The sequence below is a fragment of the Porites lutea genome, chromosome 1 (genome assembly GCF_958299795.1).
Source record: "Porites lutea chromosome 1, jaPorLute2.1, whole genome shotgun sequence".
NCBI lineage: Eukaryota > Metazoa > Cnidaria > Anthozoa > Scleractinia > Poritidae > Porites > Porites lutea.
Window position 1 is genome coordinate 31,561,298 of NC_133201.1, and position 26,592 is coordinate 31,587,889.

At 37.8% G+C, this 26,592-nt stretch overlaps 1 protein-coding gene across 1 annotated transcript; it reads left to right on the forward strand.

Annotated features, from left to right (window-relative positions):
* The first annotated feature begins 3,821 nt into the window (after positions 1-3,821).
* On the forward strand, positions 3,822-23,069 carry LOC140948306 (uncharacterized). Its single transcript, XM_073397538.1, has 5 exons — positions 3,822-4,010; positions 15,500-16,000; positions 16,485-16,774; positions 18,809-19,256; positions 22,409-23,069. Exons 2-5 carry the CDS (start codon positions 15,502-15,504, stop codon positions 22,756-22,758), a joined length of 1,587 nt encoding a protein of 528 aa, XP_073253639.1. The 5' UTR covers positions 3,822-4,010; positions 15,500-15,501; the 3' UTR covers positions 22,759-23,069.
* Positions 23,070-26,592: the final 3,523 nt, after the last annotated feature.

A 26,592-nucleotide genomic window follows, 5' to 3' on the forward strand; every position in this document is an offset into this window, starting at 1 on the left:
TGAGCCTAAATGTTTAAGAACTGATCTTATAAAAATAAATTGTTGCCTGAATGTTCCGTTTATTCTCTGGTTTCTTTGTGTTGAACTCGGTAACGTCTGAGTTACAGTGCGTTTCATGCAGAGTGTTCATCGCGCTAGCCGAACGCATGACATATTTATTATAGTGCGTATTTAGCTGGCATTTTAAGCAAAATGTTCTGCCTAATTCGATACTGGGTGTTTTGGTCACCGGTTAAGCACATTTTGCAGGTCTTATTTAGGGCAAACAGTGTGATCAGCAAGGTTTGTTTACAAATTATTTTTGTCTGCGGATCGGAGACCGGTTTGCAAGCGTGGGAACGTAAGAATACACACGTCAGTAAATGTTTGTTTCAATGCAGGACAGGGTTGTTAATCTTATTCTTATTGGCTGCGACATATATCTGAGAAGTACCAGAGAATAAATATGAATTACGGGGATATATAAAATGCAATAAAAAGGTCCGGAAGTCTCCCGCTTCACGAACAACGAATTTTAAATTATGTAAATCTCCTTGCGCACATCTTACTCACTTCCGATTGGTTTAAAAACAATCAGCTACTACGCGTACTATCGTGACACAGTCCCTTTAAGATTGCTATCAATATAGATCTTCTGGTTATCAGTTGTCTTCCTAGCTGCTTTCCCTGGAGACTATCCTTTTCTGAAGCCAAAGAAATATATATCCATTAATATATTAAGAAATAATATATTGTTCTTGTTAGGGCATAGACCTATTCGGCTAACTCAATGCTGTACCCAATTCAAATCTCCCGGGGATTTGGGCCTGAGGTATACTTAGTCAAGCAAATAATGATCTTTCCTAGATATATTAAAGTAGAATTAAAATAAAATGTTTGTATTGTTACTAGCACCAAACCCTCAAGCCAAACCAGCTTACTACAGGGCAAGAAGCCAATCTCAGTTATTCAACGATTTCGACGTAAAAAAGCAGCCGTTCCTTTCTAGAGGACATTTGGTACCCAACGGGGATTTCGGTCCACTTGCGGATCGAGCTCTTACGTTTATAATGACCAATGTCGCCCCCCAGTGGCAGTTGTTTAATCTTAGAAACTGGGGTCAACTGGAAGCTGCTGTAAGAGCGTATGTTGCTACAAAACCCCAACAGTTCCAAGGGGTATACGTCTTCACTGGTGTAGGTAAGTAGCTGCTAACGTGCAACAAACGTTTACAACAGATTTTGAGAGAATTCACACGTTAGTTTTGGGTCATGCTCAAAGGTTCCTTATTAAGATAAATAAATAAATATATGAAAACAACGTAACAAAATCGACGACGATGACGAGGATGACGACAAAACAACAGCACCTCCAACAACAATAAGCCTGTTTTGGTCTGATATTGAATAACAAAAAACATGTTTTTTTTTTTTTTTTAACTTTGTACGTGTTTTTTTTTTTTTCCTTTTCTTTTCTTTCTTTTTTTTTTTCTTTCTTTTTTTTTTTTTTTTCCAGCTGGTGGCGTTAATATACGTCTCAGACAACGCGTTCGAGGTCCCGCAATTTTACTGGAGAGATATATGTGATCCCAGTACCAGCGAGTCTATCTTCTTCTATGGTAAGAACCCTGTTGGAGAAGTGGCGGGGAATCCGAAAGTGGCCGGCTGTAATGGCATAATGCAAGACAGTGCATTTGGTGTTATCGAATGCACGAGTTTAAGTATCGTCCCGGCTCAATTTACCTTGCAATTCAGTTTCGGTGGCAATAAATACCAACCTTCAACAAAGGGATCGTTCATGGACAGCTTTCTAACGAACAGATTACCTTAACATCTCCTCTACCAAGTTGTGCAAATTATGCCATGCCAGAAGCAATACAACGGAACAAAACAGAAAGAAGGAAAGAAATAAACCAAAAAAGAACGGAAGACAAAAATAGACTAATGAAGGGATTTAACAATGTAGTTTCACTGTAATCGGTTAAAATACTTTTAATATGGAGATTGCATTCCTGGTGTAGAGCTTAAAATAAAAATATTACTAGAAACATCTGCTTCTTTCCTTCTTGCGGCAGTTAACTTATGAGGCGGACAACGAGAAAAGTTATGGGGGGTGGGGAATTCTTGAGCCTCGTGGATTTTCTTGTTTTTTAATTTATGAATTCTTTTAGGGCAGTGCATGGATATTTTTTAGGGTTACTTGGCGTACATGATATTATTATTATTATTATTATTATTATTATTATTATTATTATTATTATTATTATTATTATTATTATTATCATTATTTCGTTTAACTTTCTAATGCAGGAATATATATATTTTTTGTACTTCGCCCGCCATAAGTTGTCTATTGTCCCTAAGGCAGTCGGAACAAATACACCAGATCTTGCCGCTTGTGCAAGGCCATATATATTCAACACGATTGTTTGAAATGCATTTTTTAAATTAAAAGGGACCTTCTTGGAAAAGCTCAATTAAGCTTGTAGCGATCTCCTGCTGTTAGATTATGTTATAGATGTCGTGCAAATAAAAGATTGATCGATTGACAGTCCGGGAGATATCCGTCTCTGGATATAGGTATCGTGCGTTCAGATTGGTTGAGAACAAAACCAAAGTTGGCCGAGAGCTACTAGAGATAAGCAGAAGTGAAACAATTTTTTTGATTGCGGCCACTTATAATGCCACTTATAAACAAGATGAAGTACTACGAAATCACTCCAAGGAAAGATAGCATTTTAATCAACATACACTCTTGCACTCTGAGAGAGTGGAGCGAATTCTTTCCAGGACAAATTCATCATATAAACGTCGTGATCCTCGAACCGAAGCCAAAGAAAATGCTTAAACTTCATCGCACCAGAGATAAATCTCGTACAAAACAAAAATGACAGGAAGTACTTAATCAATAGCCTGAAACAGGTCAGCTTCATGACCTCAAAACGTGAGACCAGCAGCAAAAATCTACAGCATAATCCACCTGCTAGAGAGATAAGAAAATTATAGGAACAAACAACATTTTGCATCATGAGGTAAAAACGTCGTTTAGGCCTTTTTATAACGTGTAAATTCGGATATGTAGATCGCTACCTGCGAGAATTCAACATCTTACAAGAACGCGTGACAAAGCAGAGCAGGAAAATCATCACATTCACGGACAAAATAGCACCGGAAATGACCTCTAAATGTGGCACAAACAACAGTAAAGATAAGACTGATTCGCTCAGTCAAAGTTTCGAATCCTCCACAGTGTAATCTACGGATTTTGGATTTAAGAAGTAATAAAAGTTGCAACTCCTTGCAAAACGAACAATTCCAAATAAAACGAAACCAACAATCAGTTAACGCTCAATAGACAGTGAACCAGTAATGGCGCCGAAATTACACACTTCACAGATTTTCAAAGGCCGTGCATATGAACCAAAGTATCGCGCATATGGATTTTGTTTGAATAAAAAAAGAAGCAAATTTAATCTAGCATTTCGGAGTAATTTTTTCAAAAACTGACAAAAAATATTACATACCTGAAATTTGCAAGAATTCAAAGGCCACTCAACTCAGAATGCATCAAAAACGGTGAATTCACTTTCCGCAAATCTTTCTCTGCGTTACAGAAACGCACGCCATAATTCTCTTGTTTCACATGTTCCTCTGATGTTCCTTTACAAACAGCGCGTGATCTCATGGGATAAATGAAAGAAACAGCTCAATGATAGTGACGCTAAGCGTTGCGAATACTGATTTTTCTTTGAAGGTCCAAAATGCGATTGTTTGTATTTCAGCGGTCTCTCACCTCTTAGAGGTCGCAAATATCATGCTACTTGTATTTTTCATCTTGTACATGTGTCGAACAAAAAATGACCTGACAGAGGCAAGGGCAGACAAATGCCAAGGATGAGGGCACTGATTGGTCAGTGATTTTAGAAGATTTAAGAGCATCTGCTGATAGCTTTTTAGGCGTTGTCTGTCTTCCATTCCCACCCGCAAACTCTGTATTCCACACGAAAACGTTGCACAGCTAAAGAAGAAAAGGTAGGACCTCCGTTAAACTAGGTAGCAATTTGAAACGTCTTGTAACTAAATGAAAAAGTTCTTCTAGATTTTATTTTATTTTATTTTTACTAATGACGACAATAACGTGAGGATGAAGGCATGCGAAAATGGTATAAAGATGTCAAAAGTGCAAAACGAGATGTTTTCAAGCCATACCATCTCTCCTTTTCCATCGCCATTGCCTGGGAAGCGGGCAAGAGCGCACCGTGACATGTTGATAATTGAATTTTCGTCTCAGAAAGAATGTTCTAAAATTAGGGGAAAAGCTTAGTTTTCTTCTTGGTATGTTGGACATTGCATAGATCACGTATATCACTCAGTTTTAAAAAGATTAGATACAGCGCATCCCAGTGTTATAGTGTACATGTTGTGTATAGTGCAAGAAACGTTTTCGTATCGCAGCACAAACGGTCTGCAAACTTTAGTATTTGGGCTCTTTGAAACGTTTGATATTATCCAATTAATCGGTCAAATGTCTCAAATCGAAGCTTCATCATTCATCTCCTGAGCACTTGGCACCTTTGCCGTCCCGGAGGAAGGGAATTTGAGGATCAGAGTCCTCCGGGGGATGGGGAAATCGATCCCCACGCATGGGGGAATATTTTTTTTCTTCGTGGCCAATTGGCTCCGTAGCAAAAGGTGCACACAAATTAAGCTTTGTGCTGTATTTGAAGGTATATTTATTTATTTATTTATTTTTATGGTTCTTGCTTTGAATACATGGAGATGTTGTGTTTACAATAAAATCGATACCGTGCGATGATTTAATTGATATGTCGGTGAAAAGTTCTGAAAGGCCATGAATGTATGGAACGCAGTAATTAAAGAAGGTGAACTGTTTAGAAAGCTTATATGTTGCATGACACGCGAAGAAAAGCTGTGCATTCAGTGTGGCGTGTTTCTGTAATTTCCTCTGCTTTGCACGAGAGTTTCGTCGTATTAATTCATATTTTTAGTTCGCATTTAAAGTTTTTCCTGGGACAACTGAAGGCGTTTCTGCTGTCCTTCTTTCATCCGGCATGTGCGTGTGAAACTTGGTAAGCTTTTTTTTTGTTTTGTTTTTTATAATGTCCCCATGGTGGGACATTTGATCGGCTTTTTGGCTAGGGGAGGGGGTAATTTGAAAAATTAAATCAAAGTCCATAACGGAGAAACTTTTTTTTTCCTCTCTCTCTCTCTCTCTCTCTCTCTCACAGGAGAAGTTAAGTTGCATTGACCATTTTTAAATGTAACTTAAAAGTGACTCAAACACTGCTAGTTGCAGACAATTGTGAGTGACTCATGCATTTTGCGTATTTGTTTGTAAAAAGTCAAATGCGCATGGGGTTGCCCGGAGAAGAGGGATGTTGAAAATTCGAGTTGTCCGATAAGCAGGTATAAGAACACACGTTTGTGCCAAAATTTCTCAAACGCTGCATGCCCTTGTTCACGATAGAAATTCTTGAAAAATTGGCACCCTTTTTATGAGTCTTATCTCAAACTTCAAAGCACGAAAATGCGAAAGTTGGGTACCTTGTTTACGATTATGAGAGCAAAATCTAAAAAAATCTAAAAAGTCTAAAAATAGTATACCCTGAATCGCGGCAGTAGACGCAGAGCTTATGGGCGATATATCCCCCTCCCCCTCGGTAATTTAACAATTAAGCATCACGTCTACAGGAAACGACAAAAGTCAGTTTCTCAAAATATAAAAACAGCTCAGAACAATTCCTGTGGATAAAATTGCGTGAAACTACCAATTTAAGTGTACAAATAATGAACAGTAAACGACAAGTAAAGGGGGAATTTGGTCACGTAGTACCAAATTGCCATTAGACGTAAACGTGATGCTTAACCTGTTGTCGCGGTATACTGTCGCTTCTTATCTGACCCAGATCGACTTTGTTGTGTGCAGAGAACGAAACTAGCGGTTTAAATACTAATGGCTATAACCAAAAATACTGATTTGCCATGGGCTGCAAAAAAAAACGCCAAACTGAAGTTATAAATTAACTATCCTTCAAAATAATCGGGGCTTGAGCAAATAGCAAATTGATACCTGAGAGACATTTTATGCAAGTTGAACGAGAACGAGTTAGATAACCATGAAAATCACAATTAAAGTGGAGGAGCAAGGAAAGAGAGGCTGGCAGGTGCAAGGCTATTTAAGTGTGAGAATACAAAACAAGAAACATGGAATTTATAGAGTGAATGGAGGCAAAGAATAAAAAGCTTCGAGACTAGGAGGCTTAGAACGTGTTCGTGGAGGAGAAAAGGTGATAATTCGCGTGAGAGAGAGAAAAGAAGAAAAAACCGATCTGTTCAAGCAGACTCTCAAGGTCATGTTTCACATTATCACGAGTTCATGAGTCGTGTTTTGCTTGTCGGACGGTAATTTCTAACTGAATCGATCGTTGTTTCGGTCAGCATTTGTGAAATAGCGTACACAGTGTCTCAAGAGACAATCCACGGATTCCTACAAATCCGTTGTCGGCGAGCCAACAACCACCACTACTGTGAGGGCAATGAAAAAGAACCAAACCTTGCTCTAAATTAACGCAGGCATTGCGGCCATGCTTGATTCAAACTGAAGTTACTTTTCAGCTCCATCGTACATGAAGGGGGTTTTTTGCTGACGGTATAATTCGGTGCCTCTTATATCACGACTTTCTGTGACCCCATATACACATGCTTGTTTGTAACGCATATATATGTGCTTTTTTGTGCGCATATATATGCCCGTTTGTAAGAAAATGGTCGTATACTTGGGAATAAAAAAACCCACAAAGCAGGAAAGGACGCAAGTATACGTGGCAAAACAACGCACGTATATCGTGTAGCAGGAATGATTGCACGTATACGTGGGAAGAAACCGCCCCTATATCGTGTCATAATTTTGAAACAAATGGCCGACTATAGATAATGGGACCAAAATGACACTGTCAGGTGTTTTACTACAAAAGCAAGTGATTGCCTGCATTTATTTAGAATCATTTTCAAATATGATGTAAAAGTCTTAACTTGGTGCTCCAAGATCCAAGAACAACCAGCAACATTAGAACAGGCATTTTTAGTTTCACATAATTGCTTTATTATTATTATCATTATTGTTATTATTATAGTTATTATTATTATAATTATTATCATTATCATTATCATCATCTTCATCATCATCATTATCATTATTTATTATTATTATTATCATGACTATAATTATTTTAAGTTGTCTTGTCAAAATAGAGCAATACGGTTGCCTCAAGGCAAAAATGGTTTGAGAGCTTGCAAAAGATTCAGATTAACCTTATATAAATTGCAGCCCAAAGGCAGTCCTTTAGTCTAGAAAAGATTTTTGCAACACATGATCAACGCCCGTCGGTAAAACCAACGTTCGATGTTCATCCCTTATAAAGTTTGTTCTGTGCATATTCTTTTTCGAGGCAGTAGAGCAAGAATAATTTTGAAATCAGCTCTCGGTATTATTTTACATTCCTTGAGTCGGTTGCCGTCGTGAAGTGTAAGACACAATCCCCTTAAATCAAGAACGAAACCACGCGAACGTCAAAACACGCCTTTTGGCATCTTTGATTTAGGGGTAGGAAGGTCTAAAATTCCCATAATTATTTTGTCTAATAAGATTGCTATAGTAAAAAACGAACCAGGTGCAAGTACCATACATTAAAGGGGAAATTTGCATCCCTTTCCTCTTAGGAGAGCGGCCAGGGAAGGAGAATCAGGCTACATACCATGGATGAACACGTACCTGCATATGAAAGATTGCTTATATTATGAACTTTATTCGGTAAAATATATAATATTACGTATGGACGCATTAGGCTTACGCTCTATATGCCAACTCGTATGTTTACAAGTATTGTATCGCAAGCCATCTAACCACTCTTACTTACAAAAATGATCAAAAGATGTAATTGCGTTTTGTGCTTATATTTAAGAAAATATCATAGTATCACGCATATGGATTTTGTTTGAATAAAAAAAAGAAGCAAATTTAATCTAGTACCTTGGAGTAATTTTTGCAAAACCTGAAAAAATTATTACATACCTGAAATTTGCAAGATTTCAAAGGCTACTCAACTCAGAATTCATAAAACTGACACAGCCGTTGATTTCACTTTCGGCAGATCTTTCTCTGCGCTACAGAAACGCACGCCATCTTTCTCTTGTTACACATGTTCCTCTGATGTTCCTTTACAAACAACGCGTGGTCTCATGGGATAAATGAAAGAAACCAAAATAATAGCGCCGCTAAAGCGTTGCGAATACTGATTTTTCTTTGAAGGTCCAAGATGCAATTATTAGTGACGTCATAATATATCCAGAAATGGATATATTGACTGATTCATTAATCTTGAAACGTATATTTCAGCGGGTTGTATCCTCGTATATAACAGCGCCTGCAATTGGCCAATGATATTTATGACGTTTTTGGTTTCTCACCATATAGAGGTCGCAAGTATCATGGTACAAACGTTAGGTAATAATTTTTTTCATCATGTACATGTGTAGAACAAAAAATGACAGAGGCACGGGCAGGCAAATTCTTAGGATGAGGGCACTGATTGGTCAGTAATTTTAGAATTTTTAAGAGCATCAGCTGATAGCTTTTTAGGCGCTGTCTGTAGGCGCCAGCTACCATCCACACCCGCGCACCCTGTATTCCACACGAAAAATGTTGCATGCCAAAAGAAGAAAAGGTAGGAACTCTGTTAAACTAAGTAGCAATTTAAAACGTCTTGTAACTAAATGAAAGTCCTGCTATATTTTATTTTTACTAATGACGACAATAATGAGAATGAAGGCATGCGAAAATGGTATACAGATGTCAAAAGAGCAAGACGGGATGTTTCCAAGCCTTACAATCTCTCCTTTTCCATCGCCATTGCTTGGGGAGGGTGGCAAGAGCGCACCGTGACATGTTAATTGAATTTTCGTCTCAGAAAGAATGTTCTAAAATTAGGGAAAAAGCTTGGTTTTCTTCTTGGTTGGCCATTGCATAGATCACGTATATTATTCAGTTTTAAAAAGATTAGGTGCAGCCCATTACCAGTGAAATAGTATACATGTTGTGTATCGTGCAAGAAACGTTTTGCACGAATTTGGGCTCTTTGAAACGTTTGATATTATTCAATTTATCGGTCAAATCGAAGCTTCAACATTCCCCTCCTGGGTATTTGGCACCTTTGCCGTCCTGAGGAAAAAGAATTTGATAATCAGAGCCTTCCGGGGGATGGGAAGTCGATCCCCACGCATAGGGCATAGGGGAATATTTTTTTCTTCGTGGCCAATTGGCAGTTGTTATATAATGATGCTCTTTGGCTCAACTTTAACCTACTTTTTCGTGATTAACCACGTCATTTTTCTGTCATCCGTCATCAAAAATTTCCCTGTCCAATTTCTGTCTTCAGTTTTGTACTTTTTTTCCAAACTTAAAGCAAAAAATGATACCCTACTAAAATCTATTCCCGTCAATGATAACCCCCAACCCTGATTATTTCCCTTATAGTAGTACCCCCTGCCTAACTTTTGACGGTAATTAATCAGAGAAAAAATGACAGAACTTAGACACTAATTAACGATGATATAATGACATAAATTTTTAGAATAAACTTAACTGACAAAGTTTGTAATTTATTCACACAGCTATCCAAAATATATAATCATTTACATAACATTTCAAACACCTGCCAGTTTTTTTAACTGATATGTGAATATTTAATCAGTTACAGAATATTCTAGAAGGGGTTTTTTTCCCTCAAAAAAAACTAATATTAGATTTTTATAATCCAGAAAAATACAGCATGTAATTGCGGTTTACCAACAATAGTTGGTAATAACAATAGTTTTCAAAGACAAAAGAACACATTCCAGATTACCCTAACAACGAACAAAACCGAAAAAAGTATTTAAGTTTACTTTTCAAACATTGAGTTGCTAGGGTATTCCGGAATGTAGTCTTTTGTTTTACACGTGAAAACCTATTGTTTTCCCTTATTAAAATTTATGATTCTCGTGAAAGTTCGATTAAATACGTGATACGGCTTTTATTTACCATAATGAGCGATTTTAGTTGATGCAGAAGAAAACAAAATTAAAGCTTAATGTACTATCTACTCTTATAATAAATGAGCGCTGCTGATTTAAACAATTAACCAATAAGTCATTTAAAGAAACTTGTTAAGGAAGAATTTAAATAAATAAAAAATTAAAAGAGGATAAACAAAAACAGCAACTTATTGAAGCTTATATAAAACTAAAGAAAAAACAAAACGAAAAATTAGGAAAGTAAAAAACTAATCCAAAACCAAAAAAGAAAAAGAAAAAAACAACAACAACAACAAAAAAAAAAACATTTCAAGAATATTTTCAGGAGTGTATCAAAAAATAATTCCTGCTGATACTCCTTCCTACGAACAAGGTACCAAGAAAGAGAAATCAGCTCTTGATGGTTTTGCTGAAAAATAAACCATTGATGGACAATCAGGTGTTATTCAAAATCAGTATTTTGCGTACAAAGCAACACAAATAAAAGAGTTTTTTAGAAATCATCGCAATATTAAAACCCGTCTTGTATTAGTTTGCCTCATGGAGCAAAAGCTAATTCGTGATAAAAAGAAAACAATATTTAAACAAGATAAGTCCTATTCTCATTCTGAAACATATATCAATGTTGAAGCAACAGATGTTAAAGAAATACTTACCAAGATGATACTAGAGATTCTCAAAAGAGAAATTGCTATTTATTAAAGGAATGGTAGCGGTTGGTATTTTAAAGAAGTACTCAGTCTTGAAATTCATTCTGTTGATTATAAACCAATGAGGAGGTCTTCTTGAAAAAGAAAGCAATTAGAAACATTCAAAACAAAGATGAAAAAAGTTTTCTCTGGTGTGTTCTTAGATATCTTTATCCAACAAATCTTAATGATACAAGATCAACAGACTCAAAACAAAAACCAAAACCGCTTAAACTTACTAAAGTAGAACAACAGGAATTTTATAAAGCAGAGTTTTGCCATATTTTTGAAAAAGAATTATACGATGACGATTCAACAGGCAAAATGCTTAAAGTCAGAGACCATTGTCACTTTACTGGAAAGTATCGTGGTGCAGCACATAACTTTGGCCACCTTCAATGTCGCAAGCCAATGATTCTAGTCCAGTCATATTTCACAGTATTCAGGGTTATGACTAACATTTGTTTATCAAACGACTTGCCAAAATCAAAGGTGGATTGGCATGTAATCCAACAACTGCCCGGGGGAGGGGGGTACTCGAGATTTCAAGTGACGAGGATGATCGAATGGAGCCAAAAGCCAAGACCCAAAAAAATCCCTAGGGCTTCCAGCAAAGGCCCCAAAAATCCCTGGACCAAAAGTTGACCCCAAAAAATCCCATGCCGATTTTGTGACCCTTAAAAGTTCCAGAAAGGGGTAATGCTATAACACAAAGAAAAACATTGGAAATTGAACACTCGTACGTGTTTGTTTATCCATCATACCATCTGAATATATCCTTTCCTTCATCTGCTTCTTTTTAATACCCCCAAAAAATCCCTACTCAAATTAAGCTACCCAAGCCAAATTTTCGTGCCCAAAAAAATCCCGGAATGGAAAATTTCAACCCCCCAAAAATCCTTCGATCATCCCCGTCACTTGAAATCCCAAGTAACCCCCCCCCCCCCCCCCCCCATGGGAACAACTGAGGAGAACTATATTTCATTTTCAAAAAAATATTAAAGTCGACGAATACAAATCAAGAAAAAATGGTGAAGCAGTTTCACTCAATTTTGAAATCCACTTTATCGACTCTTTCAAGTTTCGGTAAAACATGGAGAAAACTTATATTTACATCACTCGTATCCCCTGGAACAAGATTACTGCCTTACGCAACAAAAGAATTTCAAAACCTGTTCCAGCATTGGTAACCGGAGCTGTTTCTGCCTTGGGAGACCTTGGAATAAATAAAATATTAGGAAATGGTATAACTATTAAAAAGATTAATTGAAATGCTTCCACCTTTCAAAAATGAGTTTATAAAAGCTCAAATAAACCAAATAAATAAAGCTTATCAAAGCGGTGGAAGATTGGTATTCAAACCAACAAGGAAACAGATTGAGGGAGGATTCTTAAGTACAGTGAGGAACTGTATTAAGCGGACACCCTCTATTAAGCGGACAGTGGCCGAAGTCCCCAAATTTATTACCCTTATTTACTTTTAACGAAACCTTTATTAAGCGGACACCTCTATTAAGCGGACGCGGAAACCTAAAAAGTACCTAAAAAGGGCCATTTCTATTGTTGCTAAACTGTATTAAACGGACACTTGTAATTAAATTCCACCACCCAACATGCCAGACCCCGGAAATGAGAAAGATTGCCTCGAATTGCAACCCACAAATTTTTCGATTTTTACATTAAAAAACATGACTTGACGAACTAATTTGATTAGTTTCACAGTACAGGATTGTTTTCTATTTCGTTTTGTTTGTATAGAGCTTGTTTCACTCATCTGATTTCTTCAAATGTGAGTTGTAATCCATGTTTATGGTACTATGATCAATTGGTCCACTTTGATAAAGAAATTAATGCACACGTCTAACGTCATAGTCTCTGGGAGTATTATAAACGCTTTCACTGTTCATTTGAATGGCATTTGACACCTCATATGACGTTATATATCGAAACCTGTATTGGGCGGACACCCTGTATTACGCGGACACTACAGCATTCCCCGAGGGTGTCCGCTTAATACAGGTTTCACTGTACACTTGCTTTAATTGGAATTCCAGTGGCAATTAGTTTGGTATCAAAAATATTTGGAAGTGGAATTCAAGTTGATAGACAGGCTTCAATAAATACAGGAAATCTTTATGTTCCTCAAGCTCCAGTGAAAGCAAGAGGTGAGGGTCACTATCCGATGTATCAATCACAGCCTTTTTTTTGGAAGTTGGGAAAATCCAATTGGAGCTGAGGTAAAATGTGAAAAGGTTTATTGCTAGGAAAAAACAGCCCTTTCAGTTCAATTCCAATTATAGGATCATTTTGTAAATAAACCACTATCCAACTTTGATTTGATTGACTGGGCAAAAAAAAAAAAAAAATATTCACCAAAAAAGATTGGAAAAGAGTGTGGATTAGTCAATCTCGATGATATCCAAGGTTCCGGAACACACACTGGGTTTGTTATCGAAAATTTGGAAAATGATTTAGTTGAATACTTTGACCCATTTGGTTTGATTATAAAAAATGCCACTTGACATTTATCACTATTTAATTTCATCTGGAAGAAAAGATAATTTACTCTCAAGATGAAATACAAAACAGAGACTCTGTTCTCTTTGGTTATTGGTGTTTGTACTACCTGAATGAAAGAAATAAAGGAAAAAGTTTATTGGATGTTATTCATGATCAAGATTTTGACTAAGATTATTATTTAAACAAGATAACTTCCTTTTACCAATCCTCTCAGTAAATTAAGCTTTTCACTTATCTCAAGAATTACTTTGATTATTTCAACAAATCTTTTATCATTTTCTAATTGCGAACAAGGGAAATACTGAATCATAAATGTTTCTTAATTCTTCGTAAAAATTATCTAACTCTCCCTTTACGAACATTTCTCTTGAACTCATCTATTAAATACATTATATAATCTTAAATATAAAATGGAAGAAACTTATTGCATTGTAGATAAAAGAAAAACTCTTTGTGTTGTACTAAGTGGTTATCGAAGCCGATAAAAGAAACAGATTTCAATTTTATTGTACTTGTGCAATCCGTGCAACAAAAAAATGTTAGATATGTACAAGAAAACGGACAAATTGGAACAGGAAGAAAGTCAAAAAACTAATTAGCGCGTCTCACGGGGCGGGCGTTTTTGACACTGTTGTTGGTACAGCGGCAGATGCTTTTGTTCATCATGGTATCCCTTGGATGGCAAAAAAGTCTGTTGAGATGGTGCGAAGAGATTTTTGCAACACATTATCAACGCCGGTCGGTAAAACCAACGTTCGGTGTTCATCCCTTATAAAGTTTGTTCTGTGCATATTCTTTTTCGAGGCAGCAGAGCAAGAATAATTTTGAAATCAGCTCTCGGCACAATTTTACATGCCTTGAGTTGCCCACGAGAAGTGTAAGATACAATCCCCCTCAAATCAAGAACGAAGCCACGTGAACGGCAAAATAATTTTGTACCTATAATAAAAAACGAACCAGGTGCAAGCACCATACATTAAAGGGGAAATCTGCACCCCTCTCCTCTTAGGAGAGCGGTCAGGGAAGGAGTATCAGGCTACAAACCACCCGTCTAATTCCACAGATCTACGTTTAATGGATGAACACGTGCCGCATATGAAAAAATGCTTATATAATGTGTTATAAACTTTTTCCGGTAAAATAATATTACGTATGAACGCATTAGGTTAACGCTCTATATGCCAACTCGTATGTTTACAAGTATTGTATCGAAAACCATCTAGCCACTCTTACCTACAACAACGATCAATATATGTAATTGCGTTTTGTGCTTATTTAAGAAAACTGAATATTATTCCGCCAAGTATGAGTCAATAACAATCAATAAAGTACCATTTACATAAGTATCGTAGAATAGAATGTTTTCTATTTTTGGAAACTAAATTTGTTCATATCATCTGATACAGGTGGCTAGATGAATACCTGACCATTTTTGTGCATCAAACCTTTACAACGTCGATGAAGACAAGATTTTCCGCACATTTTGTCCATGCCCTTTTTACCTCCGTAAAATCAAACAAGATTTGTGTTTTGATAAAATGGTTCTTGTGAAAGATATTTTCTCAATGAAAAAGAGGGTTAACAAAAGTGCCAAGATTAAGTAAAGTTTATCTGCATTTGCCGTGGACATAAAAAGCTATATCTTTTAACCTCTTGCTGTGCATTTTATATCATGCATGTACAAACATGGGAGGTATCAGCCACTGTAAGAAGAATTATTTGTGGCATAATATGTTAGTATAAATAACAGGAAGGGAAACTCCGTTATGTGCTTTTGTTTCATGTGAAGTTCACTTGCGCTATTTACAGAGCAAATAAATATTTTAGAAAAGCGCCTTGGGGGTTTGTCGCTTTAGAATAAAATAACTTATTCTAAAGCTCTAAATTCCCATTGTGCTTTTCTGAATTTGTACTCATTGTTTCAAGAGCGAAATTGGGCTCCAATAGGCCACTTCCGAGTTCCAAAAACCCTCACTTTCAAAATGAGGCTAGATGCACAACCTTTCTTGTGAAAATGAGTTTTACTTGCATGAGAATGAAAAATGATTTCCACATCGAAGGCTGCGCACCTACCTCTTTTTGAAACAGAGGCCCGCGGGAACTCGGAAGTGGCCTATTGGAACACAAACACATAAAGGAGTTTTTCTCTCTGTCCTTTACACTATGTTGCGGTATTTTATTTCATTAGTGTTTACATCTTCTCCGATCAATAATTTCCAGGTATGAATTCCTTAGCGGTTCTAATCGGTCTGACGCTGTTCAGATATTGTGCCACTGAGTGGCTAGACATGTCGTACAGTTACGACGGCAAGACCAACTACTTTCCTGGTCACACCAGATTTAAACAGACTTCCTCACAGAACAAAACGGCGCCAGCTGGGTTTTCCTACTACGATATTCTGACCTCAGAGCACGGTGGAACTCACACGGATGCCCCTAAACATTTCTGCGAAAAAGGGAAATATATGGACGAAGTTCTGTTGGATGAACTTATAGGTCCAGCAGTTGTTGTGAATATCTCGGCCCAGACTGCTAAGAACCAAGACTATCTGTTGAGCGTAGGTGACCTGGAGACCTGGGAAGAAAAACATGGCAAGATCCCGGACGGTGCAATCCTCTTCCTTTACTCAGGCCGGGGAAAGGACTGGGCAAATCCAGAGAAGTTTTTGGGCTATGATCCCAAATCAAACAAGACTGGTTACGGTGATCTACATAACCCAGGTAAAGCTTACATAGGAAAGCATCTAACGTTTGTACTATTCCTTATTTTCATCAATTACATGGGGATCACAAGGAGTTCACAAGGCTCTCAAAGAGTTCCCATGTAGTGTAAAAGGAAGAGGGAAGTGAAAAGGAGTCGGGGAGGGATCAGCCGAGGAAGATAAAATGACACCGAATATGGAGATGAACGGAGAAGATTGAGGAAGCTAAAAAGTGTAATAAGAAGGGGGAGGGGGGAGGGGCGTTGGAGAAGAGGAACGGGAAGCTAAGTCGAGAAAGCGGAAATTATATACATCGTCAATTTGGAATCAATCAATTCTTGAACTTGAAGTATATTGTGGCGATAAACAGGTTCCACTTGGCCTCGTACGGTAACTCTTAGCCCGGCAATATTTTAGAACAATCATACTGGTAGAAACAAAAACACAACTTTCGTTTTTACATTAAGACATATACGAAAAATATATTTCCATTCTTATCCTAGGTTTCAGTGCTGAAGCAGCTGAATGGATTGTGAAGAGTGGAAAAGTTACCGCAGTGGGTGTGGACGTTGTATCGTGGGACAATGGACCGTCGAAAATCTTCAAGGCACACACAATCCTAACAAGTGCTAACATACCCGGATATGAAATGGTTGCCAATCTGGATAAGTTACCCCCCGCGGGAGCTATGGTGTATGGTGCGCCAATTAAGATCAAGAATGGATCAGGAGGCGCTACTAGAGTCTTTGCTGATACTGGGAAACAGAAAAAGTGCGATAAACAGAGAACGAAGGTATCATGCTTAATATGAATTACATTTTTTAAAAATATAGTTATTAGTTACTCAGCGTGAGCAAGTTTTCTATACCAATAGCGAATGCACTACGTTTTTGGTATATTTTAACATACGTTTTTTAGCGATAAAAAAAAAAGGAATAGGGTAGCTCTATCATCGCGTTTGCTTGGTTGACATTTAAATTTACTTATTGGAGGGTATGGTCGGAATAAAACGAAGGATTTTCAATGATTGTACCAGGGGTGCTTACCATTTGACAGAAAATTTCGGAAATTCCGGATGGAAGGTAAATGGTAAGGTCACTTTTCGGAAATTCCAACCGAAAATTGAGGAGTACGTTTTGAGGTAGTCCTTTCATTCCGGTTGGTACGAACCAAACGGAGTGTTGCTTACCATTAACCAATTTCTCGGTTCCTTCTCGGTTCCAGACTCACGCTACACAAATTCGCCCTTTTCTTGGATTCAAAGCGTAACGGATGTGGTATCTCTACGGTAAACTGGTAAATCGCTTACCATTATGCTTTCGACACCCCAACCGGATTTTTCTGTCAAATGGTAAGCACCCCAGTAATAGCGATTTCGAATTTAGTGTTGACCCAACAAATTTATTCTGAAGAGACAAACGACGTGCATGCCCATAACCGTGATCGCGTCCCTTTAATACTTCTATGATCATGTATGATCAATCTATTATTTGAAGAACTTCCTTTTATATTATCAAACTATTCAGAACAGATAGCTTCAGCCATATCAATACTATAAATTATTTTACTACTTACATGAAGGGGGACCAAATTGTTAGCACAAATATGTTTGGAATGTGTAACCATTTAGGCATGCTTGGGATGTACATCAGGCCATAATAAAGACTTTTCGGCTAATCTTGAGCAGTTTAAGGGTATTCGATCAAAGAAAGAAATAGTCGGAACCAATTTAAAGTAGAAGATGAAAGATCAGGAAGAACAGAATTTCTGAGAGTTGTAATTAATTTAACCTTTTAGAGATAATTCTCATTTTAGCTATAAAGCCAGTCTGTTGAAAAAGGTTTACAAACAGGAGCCAATTTTTATAGGCTCCTAATGCAAACGACTTTCTGGGATCCCGGAAGAGAACAAATATCGCATGTCATTCAACAAGCAAATAATCCTCGCGCTAGTAATGTTTAATCAATAGAGTAAATCTCTGAGAACAAAATTTTATTTCTAGGCTATTTCAAGATATAATTGAGTTCACAGGGAAAAAGTGTTAAAACAATTACATGTTAATTCTCGGATCTAGGAACACATGTCAAGCCAGCTGAATTATTTCAGAATACATGTACACATTTCTCATCTTACCACCTACGAGTTATGGGTACTAAGAATGGCATCATCAAAGGCAAAGGCAAAGCTCCGGCCTCTCAGCGAAAATTTTCGAAACGACACCGTAGATAGAGAGGCAATTTACAAAAACAGATAGGCTCAATCAACTCTCTTTGTAATCATTTTGAAATTATGACCCCATATTTCAATGACATAAATTCGCACTAGGCACAATTACGCAAAGCAGACCTTTTTTTTTTGCCTACGAACTATTTATACCAAGATAAAAATAACAATGATAAAATACGAATCATGCATGAATTGTTTTGTCGCGGCTTAATAAGAATAGCGCTACTACAAAGGCAGACGTAAACTGAAACGAAAAAATTCACATTAAAAATGCGATCAATGAAAACTGCTACAGTGTGGAATGAGGACGAGGATTTGCCCTCTTTTTTTCTTCCCCACCGCGGGGAATTTGGCAGCTGAAGTTTCCCACCCTACACAAAGAATTTACCATCCAATGCCAAAAATGGGCCAAAAAAAAAAAAATGTTAATGCCGGGGAGGGGGGTGGTGGGCGCATCTGGATTTGTCTGATGTATTATGTTTTCTCTTCTACGTTACGTCAACTGCAGCGTTGTGCGAATCTTCTTTCTCCACCGCTTTCCTATGTTTAACAAATAATATACAAAAATTAGTAATTTTTTCTTCGTTGTTCTTGCGTGAAGGTTAAGTGGCTGGACATGACGTATTCGTTTAGCAACGAGACTTTCTGCTGGCCAGGATTGACGCCTTTCAACATGAAACAAGTGTATTGGCCTAACGTGACAAGAGACGGGTTTTACGCCATCATGTATGACTTCCACACCTCTGAAAACTGTGGGACACACATCGAGGCACCAAGAAGCTTGTACAAAGAGAAAAGAAGCACAGGACAGATCCCCTTGGATGACCTCATTGGACCAGCTGTTGTAATAGATATTCGTCAGAAGGCTTTCTCAAACGCGGACTATCAGCTGATGCCGAGTGACATCGAGGACTGGGAAGAAAAACATGGCAAGATCCCGGAGGGCGTGATTCTGTTGGTGTACACGGGGTGGGGAGAATTCTTCTCCGACAATAACAAATATCTAGGAATGCAACCCACTGGAAACGTATCCAATATGCACTTCCCAGGTAAGTGCTAAAGCTTTTTGAGTCCTATGATCTTCAGATTATGCTAGAGAGATAGGTTGTTGATCATCTAATAACATATTATTATTATTATTATTATTATTATTATTATTATTATTATTATTATTATTATTATTATTATTTAATACGTTCTCTTTGAACTGCAGACGTAATTGATATAACCAGTGATATTCAATTTACACGTTTCGACAAAGCGTGCTCTCCTATTTTGCGAAGCGCTAATCCCAAAGGGAGTGACAAGAGTTGCCTAAGTAGCTACGTTTTCTCCAGTTTACATGATTTCTGCAGTCCTTATTACTTCGTCTGCCTTGCATACAAAACAGTTAAAACGTATAGAGCCCTCCAAAACATAATTTGCTCGCCAAAGAAAAAAGCTTTATTAGAAAAAGCAGCGTTTTTGACATAAGGTAAACGTCGTGTGGCCTAGTGTCTTCTTTTACAGTATGAATATTTTTACATGCAGGTTCCGTTTTGGCTGGTGGAGATCAACACTAGGACTAATAAGAACCAAGCACAACGGAGAAAGTTCAACATTAATTGTGCACCTAACTAAGAACTTATCCACTCCAGTTTTTAGAAGAAGTGTACGGAAACGTTGTGCACACTTATTTACATGAGTCTTCGAACTGTTTTAGGGAAGAAAGTGCCAAAATTGTCACAAATGCTTACCTAAAAAAACACCCTTTAAGCTTAAAGCAGAAGTCAGAATATCGGAATGCACACTCCGTAATTATTGGCTGCGTTCAGTAGCCAATAGGTAAACAACATTTTTCGACACTCGACTTTGGTATCAATGTACGGGGTCAAAGCTCATACAGAACCGTTGTACCATTCTCCCCACGACACAGCACAACTAGAGCTGCTCTTAGTAAAAGCAACTAAGCATGAATGCAACTGATGAGGTTCGCGTGGAAAACCAAAATTATTACCAAGGGAGGAACTACGCGCTTCAGTCCAAAACAACCGGGAAAAAAATCTCATTTGCTCCAGAACATAATCTACCCACCAAAGGGAATATATATATATATACACCCGTTTTCAAAAAGGTTTTCATACAGAGAGATATATAGATAGATATATACTTTTGTTCTCTTGCACGTGCGCCCGTGTGTATTTTTCACTTGTTATTGTCCAACTTGTGAAAAACTCGGTTCAACGATACATTTTCTCGTCGTCGGGTTTTTTGTTCCAATTGGACATGTCGTTTTGAGTTTTTTTTTTTTAGAAAAATACATGCGCCCTGCGATACAAATTTGCAATGGCGAATTATATGGCTGATTTTGGGAATGAACAAAACATCCCGCGAAGCAGCCGATCCGCGAGTTATACGGCGTCACCGAATTGGTAGCCCAAATGCCATGGCATCTGTAGCAAGTGACGAAGCATTTTTATTGATGGAGTGTATTAAAAAATGCGCTGTCCAGGGGCGTGCTTAAGAGAAACTGTAGACTAACTTGAATGCATTTGTGGCCGAGAGTTTATTCTGTCTTCAATGACACGTTGTGATTTTACACGAAAAAAGGTGAGACATTAAGATACATGACTTTATCATGGTTATGATAAAGTCTGCTTCTACGAACCTCGTCATCGTCTTAGTCCGTTTTAATCAACTGCTATAATATTGTTGCTCCTTCCCACATATCCAATATGGACATCCACCATGACATCTTCCTTCTCAGCGGTTTCGAAAACACATCTTTTTAATTTCATCTGCGTTGTTTTAAAAATGAAAATCTTCGATGTTTTTCCCCTTATCCTGTAACGACAACAATTATATGATCTACAAGTGACCGAATTCCTCATTCTTTAATTTTCAAGACAATGCAAATCAAGAGAATTGCAGACAGTGCTCGTGCATTATTTTTTTTTTAACTGACAAATTGGAACAAAGAACCTGACGAAAAGAAAATTTATCGTTTAACCAAGTTTTTTCACAAGTTGGACAATAACAAGTGTAAATGAACACGGGCGCAGGTGCAAGAAAACTCTTGCACGTGCGCTCGTGTGCATTTACACTTGTTATTGTCCAACTTGTGAAAAAAACTTGGCTAAACGATAAATTTTCTTTTCGTCAGGTTCTTTGTTCCAATTTGTCAATTAAAAAAAAGCACGAACATTGTCTGCAATTCTCTTGATTTGCATTCTCCTGAAAATTAAAGAATGAGGAATTCGGTCACTTGTAGGTCATATCATTGTTGTCGTTACAGGATAAGGGGAAAAACATCAAAGATTTTCATTTTTAAAACAACGCAGATGAAATGAAAAAAATGTGTTTTCGAAACCGCTGAGAACGAAGATGTGACGGTGGATGTCCATATTGGATATGTGGGAAGGAGCAAAAATATCATAGCAGTTGATTAAAATGGACCAAGACGTTGACTAGATTCATAATCATAACCATGATGAGCTGGTCATATATCTTAATGTCTCACCTTTTTTCGTGTAAAAATCACGGCCTGTAAGGCAACGTCTCACTGAAGACAAAATAAACTCTCGGCCACAAATGTTTTCAAGTTAGTTTAACAGTTTCTCTTAAGCACGCCCCTGGACAGCGCATTTTTTAATACACCCCGTCAATAAAAATGCTTCGTCACTTGCTACAGATGCCACGGCATTTGGCCTACCAATTCGGTGACGCCCTATAACTCGCGGATCGGCTGCTTCGCGGGATGTTTTGCTCATTCCCAAACTCAGCTATATAATTCGCCATTGCAAACTTGTATTGCAGGGCGCATGCATTTTTCTAAAAAAAACAAAAAAACTCAAAACGACAGGTTCTTTTCAAATTGGAAAAAAAAAACCCGACGAAGAAAAAATTTATCGTTAAACCGAGTTTTTCACAAGTTGGACAATAACAAGTGAAAAATGCACACAGGCGCACGTGCAGGAAAACAAAAGTATATATCTACCTATATATCTCTCTCTATGAAAACCTTTTTGAAAACGGGTGTATATATATATATATATATATATATATGAACAAGCGGCATCTTGAGGTAAAAGTCGTGTGGTCTACCTACCCCTTTCTACACTACTAAGTCAGCTACTAAAGAAGTTTAAGATGCAAACCCTTTTACAATAGATACTATGTGTCTGCTGTCTCTCTGCTGAATGACAAGCTTGTTGATCTTCAGGTATCCACCCAGACTCAGCCAAGTGGATGGTGAGTCGAAAGGTAAAAGCAGTTGGTTTGGACACAGCGTCGCTAGACTATGGCCAGTCAAAAGATTTCCAGTCTCGCAGAACCTTATTCAAGGAAAACATCCCTGGATATCTGAACGTTGCTAACCTTGACAAGTTACCCTCCAAAGGAGCCACAGTCTTTGCTGTGCCAATGAAAATCACTCATGGCGCTGGAGGACCGCTTAGAATCTTCGCCAAACTTGGAGGGGAGTGTCCCACATCAGGCGGCGGCCGGAGTCTCGCCAGTGGACAATTGTTTCAGATTATAACTCTCCTGCTAGTGCTCAAGTTCCTTATGTAATTGCAAGTTAGATGCAAACAGCATTAGAGATAATTGAAAGAACATTATCTGAATTAGACCGCAATGCAGTCCTTTTTCGCCAAAGATTCCTTGCAGGCAATCAAGGACTAACTATGTTTAAAGGAAACAATTGCCGCCTTCTTTTCCAGATTACTTTTCGAGGAATCATACTATCCATCCGTATAAATAGAACTTACTAGTTATTATAATTACAGACGTTTGTCAGTTAGATATGGAGATGTTATGATATGGATCAGTTTACCACACAACTGGAAGGAAATTAATTCATTTAAGGGACGGACCATTAGGAAATTTATGAAGCGGGGGGGGGGGGGGAGGGGTGGGGGACGGGCGAAGTACAAAAAAAAATATTCGCACAAGGGAAAATTAAATGAAAAAATTCTTGCACGCCAGTTAACACTAAAAAAATATTCATGCTATGACCTAAAAAAAAATCATACAAGGAATTTGATAACGAAAAAAAATTCCTGCGGCTCGAAAATTCCCCTCCCCCCCCCCCCCCCCATAACATTTCTAATGGTCCGTCCCTAAGTTGCATTTAATTAAAAGTAAACTGGAATGTTTTGTTAAAAAATATAAAAATATTATATATATAAGTATATTGGTAGTGAATCTTCGTAGTGGAACATAATATGTACAGTAGAAGCCCGGTAACTCGAACTCTGAAGGGAAGCGAAAAACAGTTCAAGTTGCGAGGAATTCGAGTTAACCCGCCGGGTAACTTTCAGTGAACTGATTTTGATCAAGGGAAACGAAATTTAGTTCGAGTTAGCGGGGAATTCGAGTTATCCGAGGTTCTACTGTACGATACTCTTGCTGCTTAACAATATGTTCAAGGGCCACATATATTCGATAAGAATGTTTGTAATGCATTATAGAAATTTAAGGGGACCTCCTTTGAAAAGCTCAGTTGAGGTTCCAGAGATCTCCTGCTGGTAGCATGTTATAGGCGTAATACGAATAAAAGACTGATTGATTAAAATCTTGAAACGTAATAAGTATTTTTATCTTGTGTCGAACAAAACTGATAGAGGCAAGGGCATGCAAATGCCAAGGGTGAGGGCACTGATTAGTCAGTAATGTAACAATTACTCAAGAGCAACGTTGATAACTCAGCTGATGTGGCTTCTTAGGCTCTGTGTTTCTGACGCCAGCTCGGCATTCGACACCGCACACTCTGTATTCAACACGAAAATGTTGCACGTCGAAACAGTAAAAGTTAGGACCTCTCTTAAACTAAGTAGCCGTTAAAAAGGTTTGTAACTAAATGAAGACGTCGTTCTATATTTTATTTTTACCAATGGAGGTGATAACGTGGGGAGGAAGGCGTGCGAAAATGATAAGATATAATGTTATTAAGCCAGAGAGTCATCTCTTTTTTCCCATCGCAATTGCTTGGAAAGGTCAAGAACTCACCGTGACATGTTGATAATTGAATTGCCGTCTCAGAAAAAAAAACAAAACAAAACAAAACAAACAAACAAACAACAACAACAACAACAGAGTTCTAAAATGAGTTAAAAGTTTCTAATTGGTTTTCAGTTTTTGGTATGTTGGACATTGCATAGATCACGAACGTCACTTTTTATAAAGATTAGATGCAGCACGCCCCCAGTGATATTGTGTAAATATTATGTATTAGAAACACTTGTGAAGGCATAACCACAACGGTACGACAAACTGGTGAGGGTACATGTTATGTATCATGCAAGGAATGTTTTGGTAACACAGCACAAACGGTCTGTATTTGTATTTGGGTTCTTCATTATTATTTTTTAATTTTTTTTATTTTCTTCATTATTATTACTTTGTTGTTTTTATTTACTTTATCTGTCAAATCGAAGCTTCAACATACACTGTACCCTTCCCGGGTATCTGGCACCATTGCCGTCCCGGAGGAAGAGAGTCTTCCGGGGGATGAGGAATTTGATCCTCATGCATAGGGGGTGGGGAATTTAAAACATATCCTCAATTTCATGTGAGATCTCCGTGCTATGAGGCGAGCTTATCGTTCGCCCATTTGCGGAAGCGCTTTTTAAAATAGAAAGGACTTCTGAGGGGAAGGTTTTGGCTTCGTGGGCAATTGGCAGCGGTGTGCAACGGTCTACACAAGCTGTGTTTGGAGGAGGTATTTATTTACTGTTATTATTTCTTTTTTTATGATTCTTGCATTGAATATACGGATTGAATACGTTGCGTTTACAATTGCAATACAATCGATACCAGCGATCAAACCTATGCGATGATTTGATATGCCGTTGCAATGAATGTATGTAATGTAGTAATAGAAGTAGGTGGACTGTTCGTAGAGCTTATATGTCGCCTGAAACGTGAAGAAGAAATGAAAAAAACAAAACAAAACAAAACAAAAAACAAACAAAAAAACTGTGCGTGCAGTGTGGTATGATGGAGAGTTTTGCTTGTATTAAATTGATTTTAAGTTGGTATTGAAAGATTTGTTTGAAAACTGAAGGCGTTTCTGCTGTCCTTCTTTCATATATGTCCTTGTGTAACTGGCCTATCTTCGTAACTTCTTAAATGTCCCTTGTGTGGGACATTTGATAATCTGAAATGAACCTGTAATCGAAGTGACTAAAAAAATTGTTAATTGCGGATAATTGAACGTAACTCATACAGTTTGCATATTTGTTTGTTAAAAAAAAAAAAAAAAATCAAACCGTAAGCACGGTTTATTTCATAGAAGGTATTTTGAGAACGGACCTCTGGCGCCAGGGTAATAATACGGTGGTCACTCACGATGAAAAATTTAGAAATTCCGTGACCTTTGTCCATGCTTCATATAAGGCCGTTCACAGAGGACCAGTAAACAAGTATAAGCCCATGGGGCAAACGACGAGGTGATTGGTTTGGTTCGTTTACGGATGAATTTGTGTTTTTTCTTTCTGATTTGACTGAAGGCCCACACAAGAAACGAATCAACGCACGGGATTTCTCTTGACCCTCAACTTAATCTAGCGTACAGGTAGCCCAGTATTCTTCGTTTTCACTATCACGCAATAAACACGACACACAAAAAATAAATTAGAAACCGTCCAGGAGAAGAAGCCAAGAAAATGAAATGTTATAAAAGACTTATATGTAAACAATTTGTCCAAGTCTCAGGTCTTTGTGGCCCACAGTTTCTGAGTTATTTGCCGAAACGTTTCACCTACCGTTGTAGAGCTTATGGAGACGCCGTTGGTGGATAGTTTTGGTCCACCAATATGGCCGCCGGAAATCAACAAAAACATCAAAAACGGTGAATTCACTTTCCGCAAATCTTTCTCTGCGTTACAGAAACGCACGCCATAATTCTCTTGTTTCACATGTTCCTCTGATGTTTCTTTACAAACAGCGCGTGATCTCATGGGATAGATGAAAGAAACGGCTGAATGATAGTGACGCCAAGCGTTGCGAATACTGATTTTTCTTTGAAGGTCCAAAATGCTATTGTTTGTATTTCAGCGGGTTGTATCCTTTTATATAACAGCGCCTGCTATTGGCCAATGATATTTATGACGTTTTTGGTCCCTCACCTCATAGAGGTCGCAAATATCATGCTACTTGTATTTTTCATCTTGTACATGTGTCGAACAAAAAATGACCTGACAGAGGCACGGGCAGACAAATGCCAAGGATGAGGGCACTGATTGGTCAGTGATTTTAGAAGATTTAAGAGCATCTGCTAATAGCTTTTTAGGCGTTGTCTGTCTTCCATTCCCACCCGCAAACTCTGTATTCCACACGAAAACGTTGCGCAGCAAAAGAAGAAAAGCTAGGACCTCCGTTAAACTAGGTAGCAATTTAAAACGT

Bases quoted from the DNA above. Each gene is read 5' to 3' on its own strand.
- LOC140948306 (XM_073397538.1), top strand. From the start codon at position 15,502: ATGAATTCCTTAGCGGTTCTAATCGGTCTGACGCTGTTCAGATATTGT. The intron at 16,001-16,484 runs GTAAAGCTTACA...TTCTTATCCTAG, and splicing joins CGGTGATCTACATAACCCAG to GTTTCAGTGCTGAAGCAGCT. The intron at 19,257-22,408 runs GTAAGTGCTAAA...GTTGATCTTCAG, and splicing joins ATCCAATATGCACTTCCCAG to GTATCCACCCAGACTCAGCC.